The sequence below is a fragment of the Molothrus aeneus genome, chromosome Z, assembly GCF_037042795.1.
Source record: "Molothrus aeneus isolate 106 chromosome Z, BPBGC_Maene_1.0, whole genome shotgun sequence".
NCBI classification, from domain to species: domain Eukaryota; kingdom Metazoa; phylum Chordata; class Aves; order Passeriformes; family Icteridae; genus Molothrus; species Molothrus aeneus.
Window position 1 is genome coordinate 62,806,204 of NC_089680.1, and position 25,882 is coordinate 62,832,085.

The 25,882-nt window shown below is 42.6% G+C and overlaps 1 protein-coding gene across 1 annotated transcript in view; it reads right to left on the minus strand.

Moving 5' to 3' along the window:
• Window positions 1-25,882, minus strand: part of SMC5 (structural maintenance of chromosomes 5) — a 49,872-nt gene that overhangs the window by 6,778 nt on the left and 17,212 nt on the right. The window contains exons 10-21 of the mRNA XM_066569026.1: window positions 15,938-16,092; window positions 13,290-13,403; window positions 12,204-12,298; window positions 11,870-12,002; window positions 10,825-10,998; window positions 10,526-10,695; window positions 5,802-5,925; window positions 4,492-4,614; window positions 2,270-2,395; window positions 1,537-1,632; window positions 1,087-1,191; window positions 759-878 (exon numbers count right to left, since the gene is read on the minus strand). Coding sequence (XP_066425123.1) covers window positions 759-878; window positions 1,087-1,191; window positions 1,537-1,632; window positions 2,270-2,395; window positions 4,492-4,614; window positions 5,802-5,925; window positions 10,526-10,695; window positions 10,825-10,998; window positions 11,870-12,002; window positions 12,204-12,298; window positions 13,290-13,403; window positions 15,938-16,092 — 1,535 coding nt within the window. The remainder of the gene's footprint in view (window positions 1-758; window positions 879-1,086; window positions 1,192-1,536; window positions 1,633-2,269; window positions 2,396-4,491; window positions 4,615-5,801; window positions 5,926-10,525; window positions 10,696-10,824; window positions 10,999-11,869; window positions 12,003-12,203; window positions 12,299-13,289; window positions 13,404-15,937; window positions 16,093-25,882) is intronic.

A 25,882-nucleotide genomic window follows, 5' to 3' on the forward strand; every position in this document is an offset into this window, starting at 1 on the left:
CATATAAAGAGCCTTACAGTCACTCTTCTGCCCTGAGTAATAACTGCCACTGCTATTTTAAGAAAAGCTGCTTGAGTAAATTACAACAAAAAAATAAAAGTCAGAAAAAAATTATGTTAAATTTCACTAGTGTGTAGTCTATGTGTTAACACATGAAAGTCTTGACATCATTTCAGTGATCAATTTAAAAGAAACTACCAAATTTCCCTCTCCAGTTCACTGCACTGAATACTTCTCCCCAAGTTCTATTGATGCTTTAAGCTCTTCACCAGAGGTAAAGCCTACCTATAAAAGTTACTGAAAAGGCAACAGGATGGGCCAAATGACAGCTGCTTTCAGAACAGATCAAATGCCCTCAGACTCCAATAGTAACTACATGTAGAAGCAAATCAATTCAATGCCTAATAACAGAATATTTAGATGATAATAAAGGACAAAAGTTAGCTGAAAAATCAGAATTAGATAATAAGCTTAATAAATCTGAGTAACAGCTAAGTAAATACAGTGTTTCTAACCAAGCTTTGTAAGTTGCAGGCCGATTCCAAAAGTCAGGAGGTGAAGTCCTAGTCATCTGGATAAAGACTCACTTGCCTTCAATCAGACTGTTAAGTCTGTTCTAGTACACTGAAAGTGTTGAGTGAAAGTTCAGTGCTTTAAAAAAAAATCTCCACAGGACAACTTGTTCTTTTTCTCTAGCAATATATGATCAAAACATTATGCAAGAAAATATGAATGTTATATGAAAAAATCAATCATACCTCATTTTCCACATGAAGATCAACTTCACCAACACACTGCATAGAACTAAAGAACTTACTGAACTTTCCATTAATTTGTTCAATCATCACTTTCAAGAGGTTTAACCATTTTTCTTTGACCTAAAAACAGACATATCCAAGTAAAATCAATTTAAGACCTGAATTTTCCCTTGGAGATAGCATTTACACTGAAAAAACCATAGTAATTAGGGAAGTTAGCATCTCCATTTACACTCAAAACAATCTGAAATCTTACCATTTACTTTTGTACATACATTCTTACAAGAATGTAGAATTATAATAATAATGTAGTAACTTAAGCTATTACCTGTGAAATGTTTTGCTTATAGTTATTCAACTCATTTCTCTTTTCCTCTAGATATTCTGTTAACTGCTGTATTTCTTGTGTTTGCTTATTGTATTCTTCAACAACCTGCCAGAACAAAAAACAAGCAGTCAGCAAAATATTTGCTAATTGTAACCCTGACTGTAAAAATATCATACTGCATCAATACTGTTCAAACATAATTGCACAGACTACTGCACACTAAACAAGACAGATTTCTAATTTTAAGCAAGGAAACAGTAAAGCTTTGTTTCTCTCAGATTATTGCAACATCTTTTTTTTTAAAGAACCTACTTTAAATCTGAGTAGATGCAGAATCTGGCATTTACAGCACATTGTTCATACTGTCTAGCTTATTATACCGAAAGACCTAGCAGAGAGTGGGAAACAAGTACAGTGTGGGTAGAGGGGGAGGGAAAGCAATGAACATACCGAAGGACTGAGGCCTGTGAAACAGGAAGCCCTAGTTTTCTCTTCATTCAGAAAAGCATCAATTTCCTCCAATGTGTTTGGAAGAGTCTGAAAAGCCTACAAGGCAAAGGATTGCACATGTTACAAAGCAATACTAATGAATGACTCAAGTTTTCTTAAAAAAAGAAAAAAAGTGGATAAACCATAAACTATTTTGTTACTTTTAATCAGGGTGTCAGATACTCAAGATTTAACATAGCAGGATTCCCCCACTATTTTGGACCGAGAAAAAAGGTTGGAAGGTTACATAATTAAGATACATAATTACATGCTCTTCAGTTGCCTAAATTGTGAAGGCACAGATACTCAGAGATATATTGTAAGACATGGACTATGCTAGATAAGTCATGCAAATGTATACTCCTGAGAGGCTGGGTTCAGAACTCAGTTCTTTGATGTTCCTCCATTAGAGCAGGAAGGTAGAAAAATATGGCCTCTCTTTATTTCTGTGAACACAAGACTGTGGATTTCAATTGAAATCAAAGGTCTAATTTTCTCTCCCCTGTGCACAAAACAAAGTAGTAGTCAAAGGGTATTTCAGCACTATTGCAAAGGTGGTTTAAAAGGCTAATGACAGTAACAGAAGTACACATAATCCTTTACTAGGAGCCTTCTAATAAAAAAAAACCACATTATTCTTTGCAGGAGAAGTTAAAAATTCAAGAGATACGTGAAATTTTCTTTTTGTACATACAACTTTAAATTCTTCTGGAAAATCTTGATCTGGACCCAATCTGCAGATGTGTTGAGCCTGTTTCATCAGTTCCTTGCACTTCTCATAAAGAAGTTGCTTCCTATTATCCAGTTCATGAAAACGTTGCTGTTAGAAATATTAAAAGATATTTTTAAAAATCACCACTATCTTTTTTTTAGTATTATTGTGAATTTCCAAAGCTAACTCTAGCACACTAGCAATAAAACACATCTGAAGCAGAAAAAGTAGGTGAAACCAGACTATTAAAATATCAAAACAATTTGCTTCAACTAACCAAACTCATTATACATCTCTGCTCATCAAGTCAACAGATACCAAGGCAAACTGATCAAAAGCAAGTTCTTCAGAAATACCTAAATTTCTTTTCTCTCAGCTTAATAAGGGTGCATGTAGATTCAAGAGTTATCTTCCCAAGTTTTACTGTTGTGTACTTCAGCTAAATATAGGAGCCCTCCAGTGGTGAAAAAATTTCAGTTTTCATTTGAAATCACACAGTTAGAGAAATACTTATTTCACAGTTTTAAAAATAGGACATAGACATTGATAGTCATTCACATTACTTTCTGGAACTGTAACTGATTGTTATCTACTAAATACAACAGAAGTGGTAGTAATGGGTATGATCATTAGTGATCATCTCACACAAGTTAGTTACCTGCTCTCAGCAGCTATCAACTCAAAAAAACCTGTTCTTCCCTCCCTCTCCACTAAGCACTACACAAAAGATCTTTGCATTATAGATAAGCATTTCACAATCTCCACAAACAAACTGTAAAATATTTTTCTATACTATAACAGAGTTGGTGCTTCCAGAAAGGTTGGAAAACTTTTAGAAGAGGCCTTTTTTAGACCATCTCTTGTACTTCATGAAGTCCATTGCAGAGGAGGGTTGCAAGGACTGGCATTAGAGCTGTACAGATAAAACAGTAAAGGGAGGACATCCCCCCTTTTCTTTCCAGCCAAGATCTCAAGTTATACTGAATTAGCATAAATGCTATTGTACAGCACAATAGTTACCTTCCACTGGATATCTGCATATGTCCTGTAATAGTTTTTTGGATCCCACAAATTTAAAAACCAAATGGCTTCATCTGAAATATTTTGACATGATAGTGAAGGCAAAAGATCCTGTGAGAGTCACCCATACTTTTTTTTTTCTACAAGAAGCATAAATTTTATGTATTTGGTCATTTCCAGAGCCCAAAACAATTCTGAATCAACTGAAGTGGGGAATCTCAATTCTCAATTGTATATAGATCTCCCACTTGAAGGGAGGTCTGCAGAGCTGCATGAAACAAGAGTTCAAGTTCATCTGTAGGCACTTAAAATCTGAAACAGATTCAATATTCAACAGATTGAATATGCCTGAGCCAAGCTATGGTAAGTAAAATTCTTCAGCGAAGAGGAAAATATATAGTGGCAGGAGAAACTTCAGTATGTGACAGAAAAACTAGAAGGCAATAGATATTTGATGTTACTATCAAGCATGTACTAGTAAATGCACTGACAATTCAACAAGTCAATTTTCAATTTTCACTCAACTTTGCCAGTTTACTGTCAATGCCCACGTGCAAAATAAAATCTAGACAAATATAAATACACAAGCTTTGATTCCTTATTTCTTCTATATATTAGAAAGTACGTGGCAATGTTAATGTTCCTGTTGGGTTTCTTGAGGGGGCCTCAATGGGACTCCACTTGACTCACACACCATTCACTAGGAAGGAGGCAATTTTTAAGAATTATCAGAATGTTACAAATCATAAATCCTGTCTACCGATCTGACCAGACATCTATGTACCAGCCCAAGCTTCTCCCTAAATGATGAAGATGTGTGCAGAGACAACTAGAAACATTACATGAATTTCCCAGTGACAATACACGTTACTGACAAGATGTTCATGGCTTTGTTATACAAAGAAGTGTTTACACATTTCTTATTACAATAAAAGGATCCAGGATAAGATGACTAAGTGGCACATTTTCACAGCAGCTTAGCTGTCTTAACTGAGGATGGCAAAGCTACTATTCTGCTTTAAATGAAGAGGTTGAAGTCAAACCACAGAAATCAAGGCTAAATATTTAGCAGTACTAAGAGCCACTTCCAAACAAAGACACAGAAGCATCCTTTTCAACAGCATAAAGGCTTCCCAATGAGACATTTTCATAGTAGATACCCCAATATTCATAAATATTGTTACCTGTGCAGCTCTTAGCTGTACAGTTCCTGCTTTGTACTCTGATTGTAGTCTGTTCTTCTTAGCAGTCACCTTGGTCATCTGAAAAGCCAGATCTACTTTGTTGACGTTCAATGGTATGATCCTCTACACGCAGGAAAACAAAGCAGGGTTTTTTTCACCAGACTCAAAACCGATATAATCACTACTTTAGAAAATACCCATCCTTTTAGTCATAGCATACAATTTCACACTGTGCTCAAGTCATCAATACTGCTGTCAAATTCAAAGAAAAGTGGTGACCCAAGTTCTCGAAGAGGTAAAGTCCACATGTACTTTTAAGTATCTAAAGATACATATATAATTTCCATCAAATAGATATAAATACACATATGTGGATACATATACAAGTCTACTTTCAACCCACAATTTTACATCAACGCTCCCTCGCCCCATTCTCTTTCCCTTCTCACTATATACTATCATGTGAAATGTAAGAGCTAAGGCCATCTCAATTGTTACTCAGAGAGAAGCATCCAACAGGTGAATATTGGTGGACGTCATATGCCACACAGGGAGGGAAAAGGTCAAAAATAAACACAAAAGACATACACATCTTGTAATGACATTGCAGTTGACTGACAAGTTGCACAGAAACCCTTATATCTGATGTCTTAACTGAAACAGCACATGACAACTAAACAAGGCTGTGTTTGGGCAGCTACGTAACAGACTTTAATGATCACTAGAATCTGGTTTCATGACATTGACATTAAAATGTTTGGGGTTTTTTCAAACAAGTCAGCCTCAGGAACAGTCCAGAGGCTTCAAAACCATCAACACATTGTTTACTGTCTAAAGGGTAGCTACAAATATAGGCCATTGAAAGCAACTGTTTATCATGTCTTTATGATCAGCACATAAATACAAATTAATCCACTCCCTTAATGGAAGGGAAGAAAGTTTCTACTGTAGACCTAGGGGATCTACAAGGTAAAATTTTGATGACGCTAACATCTGACTACAGTGGTGAGCCAAGGTCTGAGATCTTCACTATTTGTCATTTTAACACAAAGTTTCTACAGTATGAAGTTGGGCAGAGGAAAAAGTTTATTCATTTCCAATTCTCTTAAGCAATTTTAAAATAATTATCAGAAATACAGACTTAAAAAAAGTAGAAGGAGATGAAAAATGGAAAAAGTTAATATTATTCAATAATTAGGAAAGCTAGCTTGAAAACATTAACAGTAACAAATGTTGCACGCTTCCCACTTAAATTACAAGAATTGGACTCTTCACAAAAGCGGAACACATACCAAGTTAAAAATACATACCTTCATGAGATGCATCAGTTCAGTAACAAGTTCTGCTTTCTGTTTATTTATTTCTTTGATTTTTACATTTGCCAGCTGAAATTCCTTCTCTAGGTCAATAGCATCTTGTTCCAGCTGTCTTAAACTATGGGAGGAATCAATATTTGATTCATTGTGATTAAAAATAAATCATACTAAAAACACAAACATTCCTACACTTGATGACAAACCAACAGTTAGCAAGAATAGGAATTTATAATCATAAACATTCCAAATATACTGGAGGTATTCCCAGCCTATGCACTTTAAACCAAAGAAATACAACAGACAAAACAAGTAGCAGTTAAAGAAACTCCACTTTTGGCTACTAACAGCATCATTGTGCAAGCATAGTCCTTTACTTCTGTAAATTTCAAATCAGAGAAAAAAAAATCAAGTGTAAGGAATGAACTTTTCTTCTTCTAGTACTTTGTAACAATACAACACAGGTGAGTTCAGGAAGTTTACTTAATTCTTGTTACGTAGTCTAGCCAAAAAATAACTGTATCCTCATCTCAGTGAAGAAAAACAGAGTTTTCACTTGTTTTAGAGCTTCAGAACATGGAAGAGGAACCATGACATTTAGTGAGCTGCAAAGCATTTGGAGATTTTTCAAAACTGCTAAACAGGCCAAGAGGATGATACAGGAAACTAAAAACTGGTCATTCTCGCTTTGATCCCTGAGAAAACAGTAAAACAAGTCCCTTCAGGAAGCAATTCTAGGGACATAATGGAGAAGGTGATCATGGAGATTCATCAAGCATTTACAAAGGGCATGCCATACCTCATGAACCAACTGTAAAACAATGAGGTGACGGAGATCAAGCCATTGCTACTTACGTCAATTTTAGCTTTCTGTTAGGGTACCTGATAGAAGCTCATCTCCACACATAAAAGAGACAGCAGCTGCCAGAAGTCCAAATAATACCCTGGGTCTTGGCTACACCCAGGCCTACCACACAAGCCATGAGTCCATGAAATGCCCATTTCCACAAGCTCAGAGGAGCACAGGGCCATGGGAGCAGATGGGAATGCAAATTCAGGACTCAGAGAAAGGGACATCCTGTTCCAGCACAGTCTCAGTACCAGTGTCCAGGTGTGAAACCAATCAATCTAGTCAACACCAAGGCCTGCTTTGGACTGAGGAGGGTTGCCTTCTTGCACCACAACTGAATCACAGAATTGGTTGAGTTGGAAAAGACCTTAAGATCATTGAGTCCAGCCACTAACCTAACACTGCCAGATTCTTCACTAAACTATGTCCCTAAGAACCACACCTACAGGTCATGTTACAAACCAAAAAAGTAACTGAAATAAACCAAAAATCCACTCTTCCAGGCAATGATACAGCTCTCATGTAATTTCAGGCTCTGAAATGCAAAAGTAGTATCTGAAAATACTATTGTCAAGTAAGTCTACAGGGGTACCACACTGGGCTTCAAGAAAATGAGTGAACACACGCCTGTCTGTGACTCCAACAGCAGTCCCCTACCTTAATTTAAGTGGTGGCACAACCTTTCGTGACAGCTCTCCTGGCAAAGAGACAGTCACACCACCTTTCCAGCTTCCTTCCTCTTTAAGAAACCATTCTCCACTGACTGCAGTTCACCTGGAAACCCTGTGGTTTTGTGGCTCTTTCACGTGTTAGTGGGCATTTCTGTCTGCATTAGTAGTACTGGGAATGCACCAAACATGCCACAGTGTATTTGTGGGATACTCTGAGTGACCCAAATTTGTCACCGTGGCTGAGCAGCCTCACTGCTGGCCAAGTCCTGTGAAGGCTCACCAGGGTTACCAATTGCTCACTGAAGCTCACGAACACATGGATATCTTTTTGAAGCAGCAGAGTGTAAAAATTATATAGAGGAGACAAAACGATGTTCCTACTTATGATATAGAAGATATCTAAATAAAAAAGTAATTATATAACAAAACGAGAGGTCTTGTTTCTGACAATTTTGCTGTTATCTCAGTAGAGAGTGCCCTGAATCTTTGCTCCTAAAGGCCAAGTCCTCCAGCTTCATTAGTCATCAATTCAGTGTCAAAAGAAACCTCAGTCTGTAGAGGGTAACATTAGTGTCCCTGACTGAAGAGTCCTTCAACCTCTGCAGTCAAAAAGCCGCTATCAGCTGCTGTCACTGAGACTCCTCCCAAGCTGTTCAGCCCCCAGCCCAGTCCTCTGCATCTCCTGTAGAACAGCATAGTGCTGGACATTGTGTTATAGAATAGACATTATGGGATCTAGCAGAAAAGCACGGGATTCTTACTATTACATATTTAAGAGTGCAAAAAATGTGAGGAAAGGGAGAAACTAGGTAACTTGGAGAATAACACATACAGGAAAACAGAGCAATGTGAGGATAAGAGGGACACTTAGATGTAAATAGTGGGCTGGTTGCTATCCTTGTCCAGCCATGCCCAACTGGCACATTCTCTTTTTACTCAACTCCATTCCTCCCTCTTTTCTTGCTTTCTACTCAGGCACTCACATGTTTGGAAGTCTAAGTGCAAGCAATTGTAGTCAAATCACAAGTCAAAGGGGGAAACCTGCTTGTCTGTGATGCCTGCACCTGGCTGGAGACCAGAGCGAGTGTACCATGGGATGATGTGATTGTCCTTGCTGCCAGCACCACGGTACAAGTGTGCAAGAGCGTGTTTGATCCCTAATAAAGACCAAGGCACACTAGACAGCAAGTGGCCCAGGAGCCAAGACAGTAAGTGAGTGACACCGCAGGAAGAAATGGCTACTGGAGGATCAGCCTGGCTGACACAGACTGCTGCCATGTGTATGTGCTTATGGGTAAGATGACAGCAGTACCGGCTATGGGGTGCAAACCAAGGTAGTCGTGGCTACCTCTGTATCTCTGAGACAAAGACCACAGAATGAGCTATTGGAAACTAGGGAGTCACAGCCAGTTCAGCATGCAGGCACACATGGGCGAGGGAGGCAGTCTCTACAGGCCAACAGAAGCAGGGCTACAGCCTCAGGGGTTTGCATTTTCAGGTACAAGCAGTTCAGGAGACTGAGGTCTAGGGGTACTGACTGCGCAGATTCAGAGTGTCTGGAACCAGCTGCCAATGGGATCCACACTGCCCACAGACATGCACAGATAATGCACCAGGGTAATCTCATGCTGCTCAGACACAGTACAAACATGAGGCAATCACCAGTGCTGCATCTGTCCAGTTGCTCTGTATGACCACTGTGCAGTGTGTAACTATGTACACATAAGCTGTTCAGATGTGCTCTGTGTGTGTCTAGTGGGAAGTCAGGCTTAGCCCCACTACTGGATTCATGCAGGAGCATCAACCTGCATCAGCTTCATCTTCCTCTCAGTCTGCTGGATCCAGACTAATTTCTCTCATTTTTGGAGTGCTGTGTCCCACACCATTCATGTATTTGAATTTCAAGACCACAGTCTGGATTAATTGAAGACTAAATAGGTAAAAAAAATGTGGTTCAATGGCGACTCTTGGTTTGTTTTCTCTTGCCCAGAAGTCAGTACCAAGGATTATGTTCTGGATCCTATCCTGTTTAGACTCCTCCCAGTGACATGGAAGAGCAAAGAGAGGGCCCTGCTGTTAGGTTTTTAGACTGAACTACTGGGAGGGAGCAATAGGCGTGCTGTTCACAGAGGTCTACTGAAGCTGGGGAAGTGGTTGACAGAAGATTTGTGAGATTCAGCAAAGACAAATGCAGAGTCCTGTCCTGCGAAGACAGTGGCTCTGGCAGTAATACAGGCTCATGACAGACTGACTGCACCAAAGCTCTACAAAGAAGAACCTGAAGCACTGCTGGACAATGAGCTGTGCATAAGCAAGCAGTGCACCCTGGCAGCAAACTAGGCTGTACAAGTAGGAGCACAGGCAAGTTAAGTGATTTTTCCACTCTGTTTAGCACTGCACACAGTTTGGACCACTGTGCCAAACCTCAACAACTTGGTACAAACTCAGAGAGCAATGAAGATGGTCAGGGGCTACAGCACACACTCTACAGCACAGGATGAGGGCGCTCTATTTGTTCACCATAGACAAGAGACTAATAACATCAGCCCTGTATCTTTCCACAACAGAAACCACTGACAGGATGGAACAAAGTTGTCTTATGAGGTACACAGTAGAAGAATTGATAGACAGTGTTCCTAGGTTAAAACAAGAAAGCTCCAGACTGGATGTTTATGTTGTCTACACTGCCTACTGAGAGTGTGTGCTTAAATGAAATACCAGGTGAAAAATGCCTTGACTTCACGCCTTATGACAAACGGCAACAGAAAAACCAATTGCAGAGGCCCACAAAAACAAAACATATGTAATGAATGATACTATGGACAACTGGGGCCTTACTCAATCCCTGACATGCTTACTTAGTACCATTTATGCACATTACGGCATTACCTAGATATGTGCTACAAAGTTAGAATATTAACCTAATTTATGACTAAATACATGCAGTGATATTTAACTGGAATCCTATGATATTATTACAGAAGATCATCTGGAACATTGCTACATGTTGTCTCACATACTGTCATAATTTCTAAACACCTTCCTTGTCTTGATTATCACCCGTATCTAATGCTCAAATACTGGTTACTTTTTAAGGGCAAAAGCATGCTGTATTAAGAGAAAACAAAAATATCTCTGCTTTTAAAATGATAACATAGATATTGTAGATTTTTTCATAGATAACATAACTTGTTTCCTACCTATCATACTTCACACCAATTTTTGATTCCAACTGCCTCCTCCGGTTTCCTCTCTCTAAAAGCACCTTCTTCTCCTGCCTGAGTTTATTGTCCCTGAGATCCAGAAGTTTCTGTCTCTCGAACAGTGCAGTCAAACGTGCATCCAATGACTTTAACGTATTACTGATGTCCTGAAACAAAAGAACATGCAACACTAGCATCCTTACTGCATGCCATACTAACATATGCAGGCTCTGCTTAATCCATGATAAAACGGCTAAAAGTTCACAACATACACAGCTACAAAAATACATTGGTACCTGTCGCTGCTTTTCCAACTGTCCTCTTTCCTCTGTATCCACTGAACTAGTGAGATACTGTGCCTCCTTCAAGCATATGTTACTAGAGATGGTTTGTTTTGTGTAAGAAGATATTTTAATAACATATCTTTCTTCTGCTGTATAAATTTGCTTCAGATTGGTTTCCCGTATGATCTAAGAAATACAGAAAAATATTAATCTGACAAAAGCATTATTGAAGACAATACTTTTTAGGACAAGGAACAAGTGATTGATAAACACAGTAAAAAAACTTCAGCTTCTGCAGGTCCTACTTATTAACAACCTTTGCAAAAAGATGCTAAATTTAATGCAGCATTACACTTGTAATTCAGACTGGTAAGCAAAGAACTGTTGAGATACTGTTGGAGTATATTACCATAACTAATTAAACAAGTCTGATTGTCAAGATATTACAGACACCAATGAAAAATTGCTAGCATTGGTACTGCATAGTGAACAAGGATTGTATTTGCGTCAGATACATAACATGTTGCACAAGTATCCTGTGTAACAAAGAAACAAAGTACTAAAGAATTAATAGGTGAAACCATAAGGTGAGCTGTAATGTATTAGTCAAGCAAATATGTCTGTAGGAAAAAAGAAGGTATAAAAATACCAAAGCTGCTTGTTTTAAAAGCTTCATATCAAAAAGGATACTATAAATAACCAAAGATTTACCATAACTCAAGATACATAAAGATAAAAAATGTCCACTACACCAGAAACAGCAAAAAGCCTCCACAGGATAAGTTACATTAGACTAAAAATGTTGCTCAGTTTATATATGCAGCATCAGCTATATTCTGTCAATTAGGCTTAGTAAATAATTAGGTTGATTGAATTTGTTAAAATGTCTTGCAATATGTTAGCCCATAAGGAAGTGTTCCCACTTCTACAAGGCAAACAAAAACGATAAATAAAATTGCTAAAGCAATTTTTTGCTTTCTCCGTGTTTACTTGCCAAGCAACTTCCAAAATAAAACTCCACACCACAGGTGCATTTATGCTTCTTCAGATACTTTACCCTTTCAATCATGTCTCTGGTCTTCTGTGTTCCCACAGGAACATCATGAACACGGTACTGGCTACAAAGGTAACTCATCACTGGAGAAGGCGCATCAAATAACTCTCGTAAATATGAATAAAATCCGTATCGGCTGAAGAAGAGATAAAAAAGTAAGCATCACAAATCAAATTCAGCAGGTAAGCAAGCTGAAGTTACTGAAGGGTCAGAAAGAAGTCCCACTAACCCAGAACTAAACTGCTGATAATTTGATTTGCATAAAAAATTCTAATATATAGCAACAAAACAAACTCACTGCATTTAAAACTATTTCCGAATACAATCAGATACATACTGTAATTCTTCAATAGGTCTTGATGGTAAAATTTCAGCACATGATTCATCAGGTGCACATACAGCATCCACTCTTAGTTTCTGACGATCACGCACCTATATTAAGATTATATTGGATTATTTGGTAAAGACCAGAAAAATAAACCATGTGCAAATAAAATATTAATTACGGATTCAGAGTCAGAATTATTTTCAACTGATGACCTCTGGAAGAACTTACAAATTCACTCTGGCTCAGAAATAACCAAGTTCTCTAAAAGCAAACTCTATTAACGTCCCTGAAAACACTATATGCTAGAGAAAATCAAAGCAATCAAAGAAACTCAGAACCAAGTGCTAAAGAGTCACTCAATCTAAAGAGCTACTCGTATAAGTGAAGATCAGTTGAGCTAGTTAAAGCAGCCTTGAACTGAGTTCCACAACCACACAAGCAAGGTAAGTCCCCAGAACTTCAGGTATCACCACTACTGTTCAGGTATAAAAAAGTGGTTAGTTTCCATGAAGAGTGGATGGGTCTTCAAAAACTGCAGGACAGGCCGTCACTAAATACATGGTTGTGTTGACTGTAGTTGGGAAACACTGTGACAGTTTAATACCGTATTTTCTGCTTTTTTCCTCTTGCATCATCTGCCTGACTTTCAAAAGGAACAATCTTCTCACTGATTCTGGAGACAGTCGAACTATGAAAAAACAAGCTTAATTTGCTGCTTAGACCACTGCATGTCACAAAAGATGCTTCCTGCCTCTTTATTCAAAGGGCAGTGGAAAATTTTGGTACTAAATGGGTAGATTTCTGCTCTACCCATTTTCTTATACACAGCATTTTATACTTAAGTAATTATTGCCTTAAGGAAGGTTGAAAGGAGGAAGATAATCTAAAAAAAACACATCTTCTAATATGCCTACATGTATCCAGTTAGTCTAAGGTTTAAGGAAACCTTATTTCTGAAGAAAATCTTTGAACACATTATCTACGTGTTATGACATAGGTATCTATCACTATCAAACAGATTTAGTCACTAGACTCCCAAGTTCAGGGTTCCTACTTCAGTACTTAATAAAAGTTTTAAAATTGGTGCCAACTTGCCTCCACCAGAAATGTCTCCATATCTTCTTGACACTCAAAAACGAAAGCCCTCAAGTCCTGGGACGAAATGTGATTTTCAACGTATTTTGCATGTCTACTGTCTTTCATATTGATCTAATAAAGAAAGGTAATGAGCAAGTGATTTAATACAATTCAACTTAACATCCTCAAAAAACACTTCAAATAATCAAGATGATATCCACACATATATTTAATGAAAACAAGAACTATGTCTTTAAAAAATGTATTTGTTTGCCTTTTTTGCAACCAATTCTCTTGGGAGGAAACCTATGGTAAGTCACAGATCACTGTGCTTAATTTTTAGCCATCCATATCCTTTTTCAGTACTCCTGGAGTTATCATCATCTCTCACCATACCACCTCTCCCGCTCCATCCTGACCTTACAACTGAAACCACCCCCATCTTATGTCTAATGGCTCTGCTCCAGCACTAGTAAGGGTTTTTCCATTAGTAACAGAAAACACCACACTCCTTAAGCTGAAGTGCATTTGAATTCCTAAGAAAAAAGCCCCACGTACTTAAAATGGATGAAGCTTTCCAAATCTAAATGAAATGTTAATGTTTGTGGTTTTCAGTTGACTTTGACTAGTAATTAAACATTATGTCACTATACATGAAACACAAAGGCAAAATTACAGAGAACTACACAATTTAATAATCTCAAAATGGAGAAAGGCTGGGTACAGTTAACAGCAATTTGAAAGCTGGAATTTTTAAATACACCAGACTAATTTACGTGATACCAAAGTGTACTGGTTTTGGCTGAGGTCGGGTTAATTTTCTCCACAGTGGCCAGTATGGGGGCTGTGTTTTGGGCCTGTGCTCAACAGAGGGTTCATTATACAGAGATGGTTGTTATTTCTGAGCACAGGTTACATAAAGCCAAGGCCTTTTCTACTCTTTATGCTGCCACAGTGGTAGGGTAGGGATGATGGAGACTGGGAAGAAACAGAGCCAGAACAGGTGACTCAAACTGACCAAAGGGATATTCCAGATCATCATCCTCAGTATATAATGTGAGAGGAAGGAGGTACACTTGGAGTGATGGCTTCCCAAATGTCATAGTTTAGGAATGGTATTCTTCAATTTAGAAGGCCTATTAAAACCATGGCACTGCTTGGTCCCCATGTCCCCTCCCTGCCTCCTGCTCCAGCAGGATGGAGTTGAAAACTGGAGGCAAAAAAGGTAAAAAATCATGGGTTGACATAAGAATAATTTACTGGAAAGAGCAGTAAGATAAGAAAGCAACCAGTAACTGCAGCAATTTTGATAATAAAAGGTGTAAGACTAACAATTTACACCCCCAACAAATGCTGACTGCCCACTGTAACTTCTCCCAACCTGAAAGGCAAAATTACAGCAAGAGTCCCTTTCCCCCACCCACCCTGCAAAGAGGTGCGGTTATATGGAACAAATTAGGGTCTGGCCACACCCTCTCAGCCACACATCCTCTCAAACATTAACAAAATTTAACCCTGTCCTTGGCCAAAACCAAGATACCAAGTCACTGTCACACATGATGGAGCCCAGCTCTCCTGGAGATGGCTGAACACCTGCCCGTCCATGGAAATGGTGACTTAATTCCTTGTTTTGCTTTCCTCATGTGCATGGCTTTTGCTTTCCCTATTAAATTTTCTATACCATGAGCTGTCTAAGCTTTTACTCTTCTGATTCTCTACTGAATTCTGAACAGGGGCGGTGAGTGAGCAGCTGCCTGGGGCTTGACTGATGGCCAGGGTTACACCTCAACAGAGAGAAAACAAATCCACACATCAATTGATGTCACAGAGGTTAATGAGGCCGTATGTAAAAGTAAAGATATCCTTATTGAAACATTTATAAAACGATGTGGTCTTTCAGGGAGAATTCAAAGTTCTGATAATAACAAGAAATACTAGGGATTCTATTCTGACCAAAAGTAATTTTGAACAGTCCTAGTACATGTACCAAGTGTAAGAAGTTGTATATAAATATTCTGATATACTAATGTAAATTGTAGCAATATATTAAGTAAGTTTGCAATTCTGAAAAGAAGTGCAACTGGAGATCTTCATCCTCTTCACATTACATGGAGCATACCTTGCAAGCATATATTGCACTAAAAAAAGTAATATTCTCTCTGAAAATTTAGCCCTGCTATTTCTAGATCATACATAAGTTATCAAACCAAACCAAAACACAAAACAAAACCAGCAACTGATTTCTGTGTCTCTAGACAGCTGGGTAGAGCAAACAAAAAAACCACTCAGAGATCACAGAGGGAAGTAACCACAGCTGAGCAGGTTGTGATCTAAAGGGAGATACTCAATTGGCAACTAACAGTGCTTTTTAAAGCAGCAACTAAGAACTACTTAATTAATAAGATTGGATAATAACTGCACCACTGCTTCCTCTGTGCTTGCATCTCAGAGGAAGCCTGCAACAGGCATCTTCTTGTGGAGGAAAGGAGCCATCCCACCTTACTCAATTACAACATTGCCTATGGAATTCTAATTATGAATATCCTGCATGTACTTGGCAGAACATTCCAAGATGTGTCTCAAAAGTCTCCCAGTCATTCTTGAAGCCTTGCAAGACATATATAATCTAACCGTTAACAGAGTGATATGCAAGTAAATCTTCTTACTTCAAGCATCATGGGTTCACAAGCTTTTTTTTTAAACTTGTCTTTGTTGTTTCTTAGCCACATAAGAGCAGAGTGCGTGTCTCGGAATCTCATTTTAAGGTTCTCTTCCTTCATATGCATTATATTATTAAGTTGTCCAAGGCGATCAATTATTCCTGTAATTTAAGGTAGTGTCTTAAACAGAGTCCACAGTAAGTACACATTATAACCAGCATTTTCTGGTATCTATTGACTACACTCCTCCAAAACTAAGGTTGTTAGTAAATGGTAAGAACTAAGTTTCTCTTTCCAGAATTGAGATGCTGCTACTTCTCAAGAAATCTATAAAACTATGAAAGCTTAAAATAGAATTAAGAACTTATCCAAAGAATAACAAAATATGGTAAGCACAGTAAAAATACAGGAATTTTGCCATGAAAGTATGCTTTTTCAAGACTTGTCCTAACTCTGTACTCAAAAACAAAAGCATCCCCAGAGGAAAGAGACAGTAGGACTAGTAATGTGAAATATCTGTTACTTCACACTAGCAAAAACCAAAATGTGTGACAAGAGACTGTGTATGAAAGCATCTACTATTCAGAAGAGACAGAGATCAGAACCTGAGAATTTTGTGCTATTCAAGATAAAATATAGTGTCTCCTTCCCCAGGTCACCTGGACTCCCTACCTCAGTTTCTTCTTGGATTCTACGATTCTTGGATTGCCAGACAGGTATGTGCAAATGAGCAACATTCACTGAGGAATATGTATACAACACTGTTGTGTTGTGCTGGTTTGTTCATTCCATTCGCCCTCTATGTTAAAATGGTTCTGCCCTGTCTCTCCCTCCCCTCCCAGTTACTGCCTGTCACCCCAGTTGCCATGTCAACCCTTGTATCTCTTTATACTCTGCCCTGGTTTCCCTAGCGACTGGATGTATCCTTTGCCCCAGTGCCCTCCAGTCACTCCTCGCTACCACCTTTCTTTCCAGAAACTTCAGCTGAGAGCTTGGAGTGATTGGTTCAGGGGCCAGGGCCCCTCCTTTAAGTTGTTTCCATTGGTATTTTCTGTATGTCAGTCTTATGTGCCCCGCTCCCCTCTAGATTCCCATTTGCTCCTGTACTGGTTCCACCCCTACCACCCACACCCTTTATAAATTCATGTAATCCCAGCCCTCGTCCTCTTTGGTTGCTGGCCTCCCTAGGACCCTCAAAAAACCTGGATTTGCCCTGACCGGAGAGTGCCCTCTTCTTTTCCTGTTGTCCGCAGCCACTTTTCGGCCTCGTCCTGAACCTGGCAACGTCCCCTGCTATAACGCAGGGCGATTGCCTGAAGTGCTGACCTGAAGCACAGCTATCGGGTTAAGTGCCCCCCTGTGCTGCTAGCTGTGCTGGCGAGCTAGCTGGGACGCATCTCTCTGGCCAGACAGCTGCACAACACCCAACATGGGGCCCTGAAGGCTTTCTAATCCAGGTCTTCATTGACCTGAGCACTTCACCAGACCCCATGGACAAGGCTGCAAAGCTTCTCTGGCCGCGGATCTAACCCTGGGTTGATCAGACCCCGTTGTAGTGGACGGCACTCTCAGGGGATTGGGAACGGCAGCTCTTGGCACCCCAGGAGTCGTTCCCCCAACAGGACCATGGCTCCGGATCTTCTTTTCGCCCCTACATGATTTAATATAAGTATTCCTTTTTTCTCTTCCCCTGTCTTTTTAATGGATTTTTCCCTCAGTGCCGTAAGTGGCTCGAGGTGACTGCTTTCCTTTTTCGCTGCGCAGCCCCCTCTTTTGACAGGGGCCGGTGTGGGGCTCTTCTTGTTTTATTTAAGGTTTGTCAGAGCAGTGGGTGGTTTGAGTTGCCTCTTTTACATCAACAGCCATGGGTGCTTGGCAATTGGCAGCTCAAAAGAGGGCTTCTGCCCAAGTTGTGGGTATCCTTGGAGGGGGGGGGGGGTGGATTTTGTTATCCCTAAGGTGGTTGTTCTCCCAGTTTCCGGAGGTTTCTCTGGATCAAATTTGCAACCCTGATTTTTGGGGAATTGTTTCCTCCAAATTACAAAATTCCATAAAATCAGGGGATTCCTCCTTGGCGAAGATCTCGTATTGGCCCCTTCAAAATTAGAGCTTTACTAAAATCCGGACCGAAATTGGGGAAACAATCCTCAGTTTCCAGTTTGTTCCGCGGTTCCACCTCTACTCCTGTTCCTAGCCCTTGTCCCTCCCCTGCTTGCCCAAAAGTCGGGATTCTGAGAGGAGCAGCTCGCCCATCACGGTGCAGGGTGTCCACCCTTCCCCTGGCTCCCCTCAGAGTCCCAAATCCCCCCGCCCTAGGAGACCTGGCCAGACTCTTAGGGGATCCTCTCTTTCCCCCTCTCTCCCAGTTCGTAAGACCCCAGTTAAGAGACCCTCTGTTCAGTTTCGTCTCCCTCCACAAGATGGCTCCCATGGAGCCCAAGATTGAGGGAGCCGCATAGTTTCTCCTGCACTTTTCCCATCTTCTCCCCACAATCCTTTTCGCCCCCGGAAAAACCCCTTCCTTTCCGCTGACTCCTCCCTGTTTCCCCCCGCTCCTCCTCCCTCGGTGACTCTTCCCAGTTCTCCTCCCTCTTTCCAAACCACACCTCCTGACGCCTCCCCATGGGCAGGACCCTTGTCAACTGATGTCCCCGCCAAGTCCTCCAGCCACTCCCCTCTCCTCTCACCTCCAGTTCCTATGCTCCCACTTCTGGTTCCCATGCTCTGGTGTCCGGGGGCAGGTAGGGACCCGAGATCCAGAGCCAGTTTCTATCCCTACCACGGCTCCAGTCACCTACTACCCTGAGAGGGAGGGGAGAACACAAGCCCAATGGACCCCTTTTCCCCACCATCAAATAAAGGAGTTATGCAAAGCCCAGAAGGATTTCTCCCAGGAGAGTGAATACTTCTGGGGGATCCTGAGGGCGACACTGGCTCAGTCGGAGGTTATCCCCTCTGACCTGCAATCCCTTTTTTCATGCCTGCTTAACCCCATTGAGTTTGTACTATGGGAAGCAGCATGGAAAAAGGAAGTGGTGGAGATCCTCCCATCCCTGTGGAATAACCCCCGTACTGAGCATAATTTAGATGGTTGGGTTATTTCCACTGAGCACCTGTGTGAGATGGGGAATTGGGCCGATGGGCACTCTCAGGCCAGGGCCATCCCTGCTGAAGTGCTGAGGGAGAGTAGTACAGCAGCTGAGAGAGCCTTTTTAAAATTGCCATCAGCGGTGTCTCAGGTTTTCTATTCTAAAGTTACCCAGCGCGCAGACGAACCTTTTATCACCTTTGTAGAACGGCTGCACAAAGCTATTGAGTTGCAGGTACAAGGCGAGGGAAACAGGATGGAACTCCTCAAGGAAATGGCCTTGACAAATGCCAACTCTGCCTGCAGGGATGCCATCCTTACCCTGCCCCTGCAACAAATGCTCGAGGTCTGCGCGCGCAGGGTCTCCTTAATGTCAGGAGACCCTGACCACAGGGCTCGACCACCACCTCAAAGAGTTGCCACTGTAGACACCATGGATGTCTCGTCTGCAGACTCTGGTGCTCCTCCAAACAACCATCCACCACGGCCTGATACCCCTGGACCATCCCAGAGGACAACTTCCCCTTGTCATCTGTGCGGGAAGTTAGGGCACTGGATGCCCAACTGCCTCTTAAGGAGGCAATTCCATGAATTTAAAAAAGAGCAAGGGCTTCAGGGGAAACCCCTGCAAAAAAACTAAGGTGTGAGTGCAGTCCCCCCCTGCACAAAGACATAAATAAGGCGGGTTTGTTACCATCTTGCGGGGAGGGGAAAGAGGGAGAGCCACCTGCTGCCACAACCAGATGGGACTTTCAAATACCAGACTTGTCTTTTTACTTTGTCTCCAACCTGTGCCAGTTTTAACCAGTCTTTCTAAAAATGAACCTTACAGGCTGCAGCTGATGAAGTCACTCCACCTCCAGGACTCTGATTTCCATCAGTGACCGTGTGCCCGGAGTGCCCAGGTAACTGGGGACAGATCAGCTGTAAGTATGTGGTTATCGGAGACACAAAGTTTACACCATTTGAGTTGAACATTGTCCCGGGTCTCTTGACATCCAACCCGGGGCAATTTTCAATGGGGCTGTACTGTGTCCGTCCTCCCCTCTTCCTGCCCAAAGGACAGATCATTGCTCAGGCTATTCCTGTGCCTGAGCTGACCTGGGTCCCAGGACTACCTGCTTCATCACTGCAAGACAGTCACCCTTCGGTAGCCTGGGCTCAGGTCCCGGGGCAGGAGAAACCCTGAATAACATGTCAGCTTTCGAAGGGGGGAGACCACAAGCCTCTTAAGAGTCCTTTTGGACACAGGGGCAGATGTGACGATCATTCCTTCCCGGGAATGGCCGTCGCGTTGGGAATTGCAAGATGTGGCTGGACACATTCATGGTGTTGGGGGTTTACAATTGGCGAAACAGTCTAAGAGCACCGTACAAATAAAGGGGCCGGATGGGCAATTGGCATCTATACACCCATTCATTTTAGATTACACGGAACCCCTGTGGGGGAGGGACGTCCTTGCCCAATGGGGAGCCCGAATTGACCTTCCAGTGGCTCCTCAGGTTTTTCAGGCTGCAGTCACTGAGGGGCGCCCTACCTGGAAACTGAATTGGAAATCTGATGAACCAGTACAGGTAGTGCAGTGGCCGCTCAATAAACAAAAATTGAAGGCGCTCAATGAGCTCGTCAAGGAGCAGTTACTTATGGGCAACCTGGTGGAGACCATGTCTGAGTGGAACACCCCAGCGTTTGTCATCAAAAAACCAAACAAAGATAAGTGGCAGCTCCTTCACAACCTCCGCAAAATTAATAACATCATTGAAGATATGGGCCCCCTCCAACAAGGGATGCCGTCCCCGGCGATGCTCCCCCGAAACTGGAATTTGGCCGTGATAGATATCAAAGATTGTTTTTTCCAAATTCCCCTTCACCCGGATGACGCCTCACGTTTCGCCTTCACGATTCCCTCCATCAACCGTGAAGCCCCAAGCAAGCGCTACCATTGGTGTGTTCTTCCGCAGGGAATGAAGAACAGCCCTGTTATCTGCCAATGGTATGTTGCTTCCTTGCTGTCCCCGATACATACAGCTGCCGAGGATGCCATCATTTATCATTACATGGATGACATCCTCGTTTGTGCTCCGACTGAAGACATACTGGCCCACGTGCTTGACTTCACAATCAATGCATTGGTTGCTGCAGGGTTTGAGCTCCAGCAGGACAAGATTCAAAGGATGTCACCCTGGAAGTACCTGGGCCTGGAAATAACGAGGACCACTGTTCCCCAAAAATTGGCGATCAAAACCAACATCAAGACCTTGGCAGATGTCCATCAGCTGTGTGGGTCTTTGAATTGGGTAAGGCCTTGGCTAGGAATTCCAAATGATGACCTAGCCCCCCTTTTCAATTTATTGAAAGGGGGAAAGGAGCTTAGTTCTCCTAGGTCACTTACCCCAGAGGCTCAGGCAGCACTGGAGAAAATCCAACAGTCCATTTCGGCCAGGCAGGCCCACAGATACCAACCAGGCGTGCCGTTCAAATCTGTCATATTAGGAAAGTTGCCACACCTCCATGGGGTGATTTTCCTATGGGATGAAAACATCAAGGACTGGGGCTCGGGGGACCCTCTTTGTTATAGAGTGGGTTTTCCTCAGCCATCATAGGTCCAAAAGGATGACACAGCCATCAGAGCTGGTGGCAGAACTGATCAGAAAAGTGAGATCGCGGATCAGGGAGTTGGCTGGTTGTGACTTTGACTGTATTCACATTCCCATCAAATTGGAATCTGGCCAGTTCAAAAAGAAAACTTTTGAAGAACTGCTTGAGATTAATGAAATGCTTCAATTTGCTCCGGATAGCTACACCAGCCAAATTGCTGTCGATCGGCTGGCCCACAAATTATTTACCAAGACGTTCAATTCTCCCCATCATTAAAGGGGAAAGGGGATTCAGAGCAGAACTCCCTTGAAAGCGTTGACTGTTTTTACTGACGCGTCTGGAGCATCCCACAAGTCAGTGATGACTTGGAAGGATCCTCAAACTCAGTGGTGGGAGGCTGATGTCGCTAAGGTGGAGGGTTCTCCACAGGTAGCTGAACTCAACGCAGTTGTCAGGGCTTTTGAGAGGTTGTCTGAACCCTTCAATTTGCTTACAGATTTGGTTTATGTTGCAGGTGTAGTGTCCAGAGCCGAAAATGCAGTTCTTCAAGAAGTGTCTAATATTCCTTTGTTTAACTTGCTCTCCAAATTGGTTGTATTAGTCTCCCGCTGAGAGCAACCTTTCTTTGTGATGCACATCAGGTCACACACCGACGTGCCGGGGTTCATTGCGGAGGGCAATCGAAGACCAGATGCCCTTGCCGCCCCTGTTCAGATGGCCCTGCTCCCTGACCTGTTCAGTCAAGCTAAAATCAGCCACCAGCAATTCCATCAGAATGCCCCTGGCCTTGTTCAGCAGTTCCAGCTTACTCGAGAACAGGCCAAGGTGATTGTGGCTACATGTCCCCAATGCCAGTCCCATCAGCTCCCATCATTCAGCTCTAATGGAGCTCTAATGGGTTAGCTCTCATGGAGCTAACCCCCGAGTCCTTTCTAGTTGCAAGGTGTGGCAAATGGACATAACACATGTCCCCTCTTTAGGCCGGCTGAGTTACATACATGTCTCAGTGGACACTTTCTCTGGTGCCATCTATGCCTCTGCCCACACAGGTGAGAGAGCAGTTGATACCGAAAAACATCTCGTGCAGGCCTTCACTGTCCTGGGCATCCCCAAGGTCATCAAAACTGACAATGGCCCAGTGTGTAAGTCCAGGGAACTGAGGAGCTTCCTGCAGCAATGGGGAATAGAACATAAGACTGGCATCCCCTATTCCCCGACAGGCCAAGCTGTGGTGGAGAGGACCCACCAGAGCCTGAAGAGGGTTCTTGAGCAACAACAAACAGCCATGAAGGTGGAGTCCCCCCATGTCCGTCTCGCCAAAGCTCTTTTTACCATCAACTTTTTAAACTGTTCCTTTGAGAATTTGAACCCTCCTATTGTGCGACACTTCGGGCAACACGAACAGCTGCAGTCGAAGACCAGGCCTCTGGTCCTAGTTAAGGACCCAGAGACCTGGAAAACGGAAGGGCCATTTGACCTGGTCACCTGGAGGAGGGGGTACGCTTGCGTGTCCACTCCCTTGGGTCTCAAGTGGGTACCATCCAAGTGGGTCCGGCCCTTCCTCCCAAAGAAGGCACTTAAGGTTGGAGCAGTGGCACAGGTTGAGAAGGCCTGCGGGCGAAGGAGGCGGAAACGCTTCTCCCTTGATTTCGACCTCCTTTAATCTTCCCTCAGGGCAGAACTCAAATTTTCCAGTCAGTCTTTTAATTATTCTCTTATCGTTTTAGTGACCCTCACCCGGATGGCCCATTTCCCCACCAACATCATCCTGCTGGCAACAGCACTCAGGTCCATCGTTCCACCCTTGGACCCCTGGATCGTCCCCCAGCCGAAAACTAACATCTGGCGGACTCTTGCCAAAGCCCTCGGCCAGGATCATATATGCCTAGACACCGGCTCAGCAGAGGACCCGATGTCGTCGTGCCTTGTGGGGATCCCTCTCCCTCCCAGTGACTTTCCCTCTCCTCTCGCCACCTCATGCACTTCCCTGGTCTCTAAAGAGATCTCCTCTCCGTTACACTTTGACCCCGGGGTGGGCCTGGAGGAATGGAATCAAAGGGCTGGTCCCTTTAAATTCGGAACCCCTCGAATTTGAGTTGCTTGGCTCCGCCAACGCCTCTTTTTGTTTTCAGTTTCTTCCGCCCTTCACCCCAGTTCCGTTCGGCAGTCTAAGAACAAATAAAGTGCCGAGAAATGCTGTGGAAGTGCCATCAAAATCCATGCACAGTTCGCCCCTGGAAGCAAGCCCCTGGCTCTACACCAAGGTGTGTTTTTAATTTGCGGAGACCGAGCTTGGGCAGGCATCCCCTCTCACCTTATCGGAGGTCCCTGCACAATCGGGAGGCTGTCACTGTTTACACCCAATGTGACCCAAATCAGAGATTGGAAATTGAAAAATGTCACACAAAATTCGGCCCGTTCCAAAAGAGATCTTAAAGATCTTGACCCAGAGTCATTGGCCAAAATGAATCATTGGCCAAAGCCAAAAATGGTTGCAGTTACATTGTTTTTGCCCTGGGTATCTGCAGCCAAGTCTCTGAATTGGCCTGCCTAGAGTGTTGGGTTGTTAAGCAAGACAATCTTACATCAGCCACTCTATTGGACCTCCTATCAGACAAGGAAATAACAAGGAAGGCGACTCTTCAAAACAGAGCGGCAATTGACTTTCTGCTCCTCCTACATATCATCGTTGTGAAGAATTCGAGGGCCTCTGCTGTTTGAATTTATCATCCAAGGCTGAAGACGTGAGGACAGCAAAATGCAAGATCTGGTTCACAATATCAAGAAAGAGATGTCAGACTGGCTGGGGGACATCTTTTCAGGATGGGGCCTTTCGGGTTGGGTGGGGTCAATTTTGAAAACTGTCCTTTGGATCCTCTTTGATTGTAGCTTTAGTTGAATGTTCTATCGTTTGGAATTTAATCAAGAAACTGCTAGGTAGGATCGTTCCTACCCCAGACATCAACCAGGTCATGGCTCCTGAAGAAGGACAGTCAGAGGAGGCAGAAACCCCTGAAGAAGATCAATGGGACCCTGCCCCTCTGAGCCGTCCCTGGTTGGGAGATCCTTACTTGGATGCCGAGTATTATAACCAAGTTCAATTCACGTCTGTTTAAGCAATCAATTATTTTTCTTCTTCTTTTTTTAAACGAAAAAGGGGGAGATGTTGTGTTGTGTTTGTTCGTTCCATTCGCCCTCTATGTTAAAATGGTTCTGCCCTGTCTCTCCCTCCCCTCCCAGTTACTGCCTGTCACCCCAGTTGCCATGTCAACCCTTGTATCTCTTTATACTCTGCCCTGGTTTCCCTAGCGACTGGATGTATCCTTTGCCCCAGTGCCCTCCAGTCACTCCTCGCTACCACCTTTCTTTCCAGAAACTTCAGCTGAGAGCTTGGAGTGATTGGTTCAGGGGCCAGGGCCCCTCCTTTAAGTTGTTTCCATTGGTATTTTCTGTATGTCAGTCTTATGTGCCCCGCTCCCCTCTAGATTCCCATTTGCTCCTGTACTGGTTCCACCCCTACCACCCACACCCTTTATAAATTCATGTAATCCCAGCCCTCGTCCTCTTTGGTTGCTGGCCTCCCTAGGACCCTCAAAAAACCTGGATTTGCCCTGACCAGAGAGTGCCCTCTTCTTTTCCTGTTGTCCGCAGCCACTTTTCGGCCTCGTCCTGAACCTGGCAACGTCCCCTGCTATAACGCAGGGCGATTGCCTGAAGTGCTGACCCGAAGCACAGCTATCGGGTTAAGTGCCCCCCTGTGCTGCTAGCTGTGCTGGCGAGCTAGCTGGGACGCATCTCTCTGGCCAGACAGCTGCACAACACCCTCACTAGCTGTCAAGCTTCACTTTTTAAATTTAATTTCATTTATTAGTAAGGACTAATTGCAAATCCCAGACTAATGTAAAGAAACTCTGGAATTAAGGTTACCTAAAGTTCATCTAAGAAGGACAATTGCAGCATCAGCAGCTAATATACTACATATAATATATGAAGTAGCTAAAATACTGTCTCTTCAAAGCAAACTGCTTTCTCCATCAGGTTTGGCTTGCTTTTCACAACCTGCTAACTACAGACCTTCCTTTTTAACAAAAAAATCCCCCAAACCTCCAAACTGCCAAAGGACTCTCCTTCCAGATATCAGAAATGCTGATTCCTTGAAGGATAGTTTTAAGGTCAAATTTTAATTTTGCATCTTCTTGTTCAATTTTGAAAGTGGTTATTTTTAATACAGCTGTTAACAAGAGAGAGGACTGCTATACATGTAG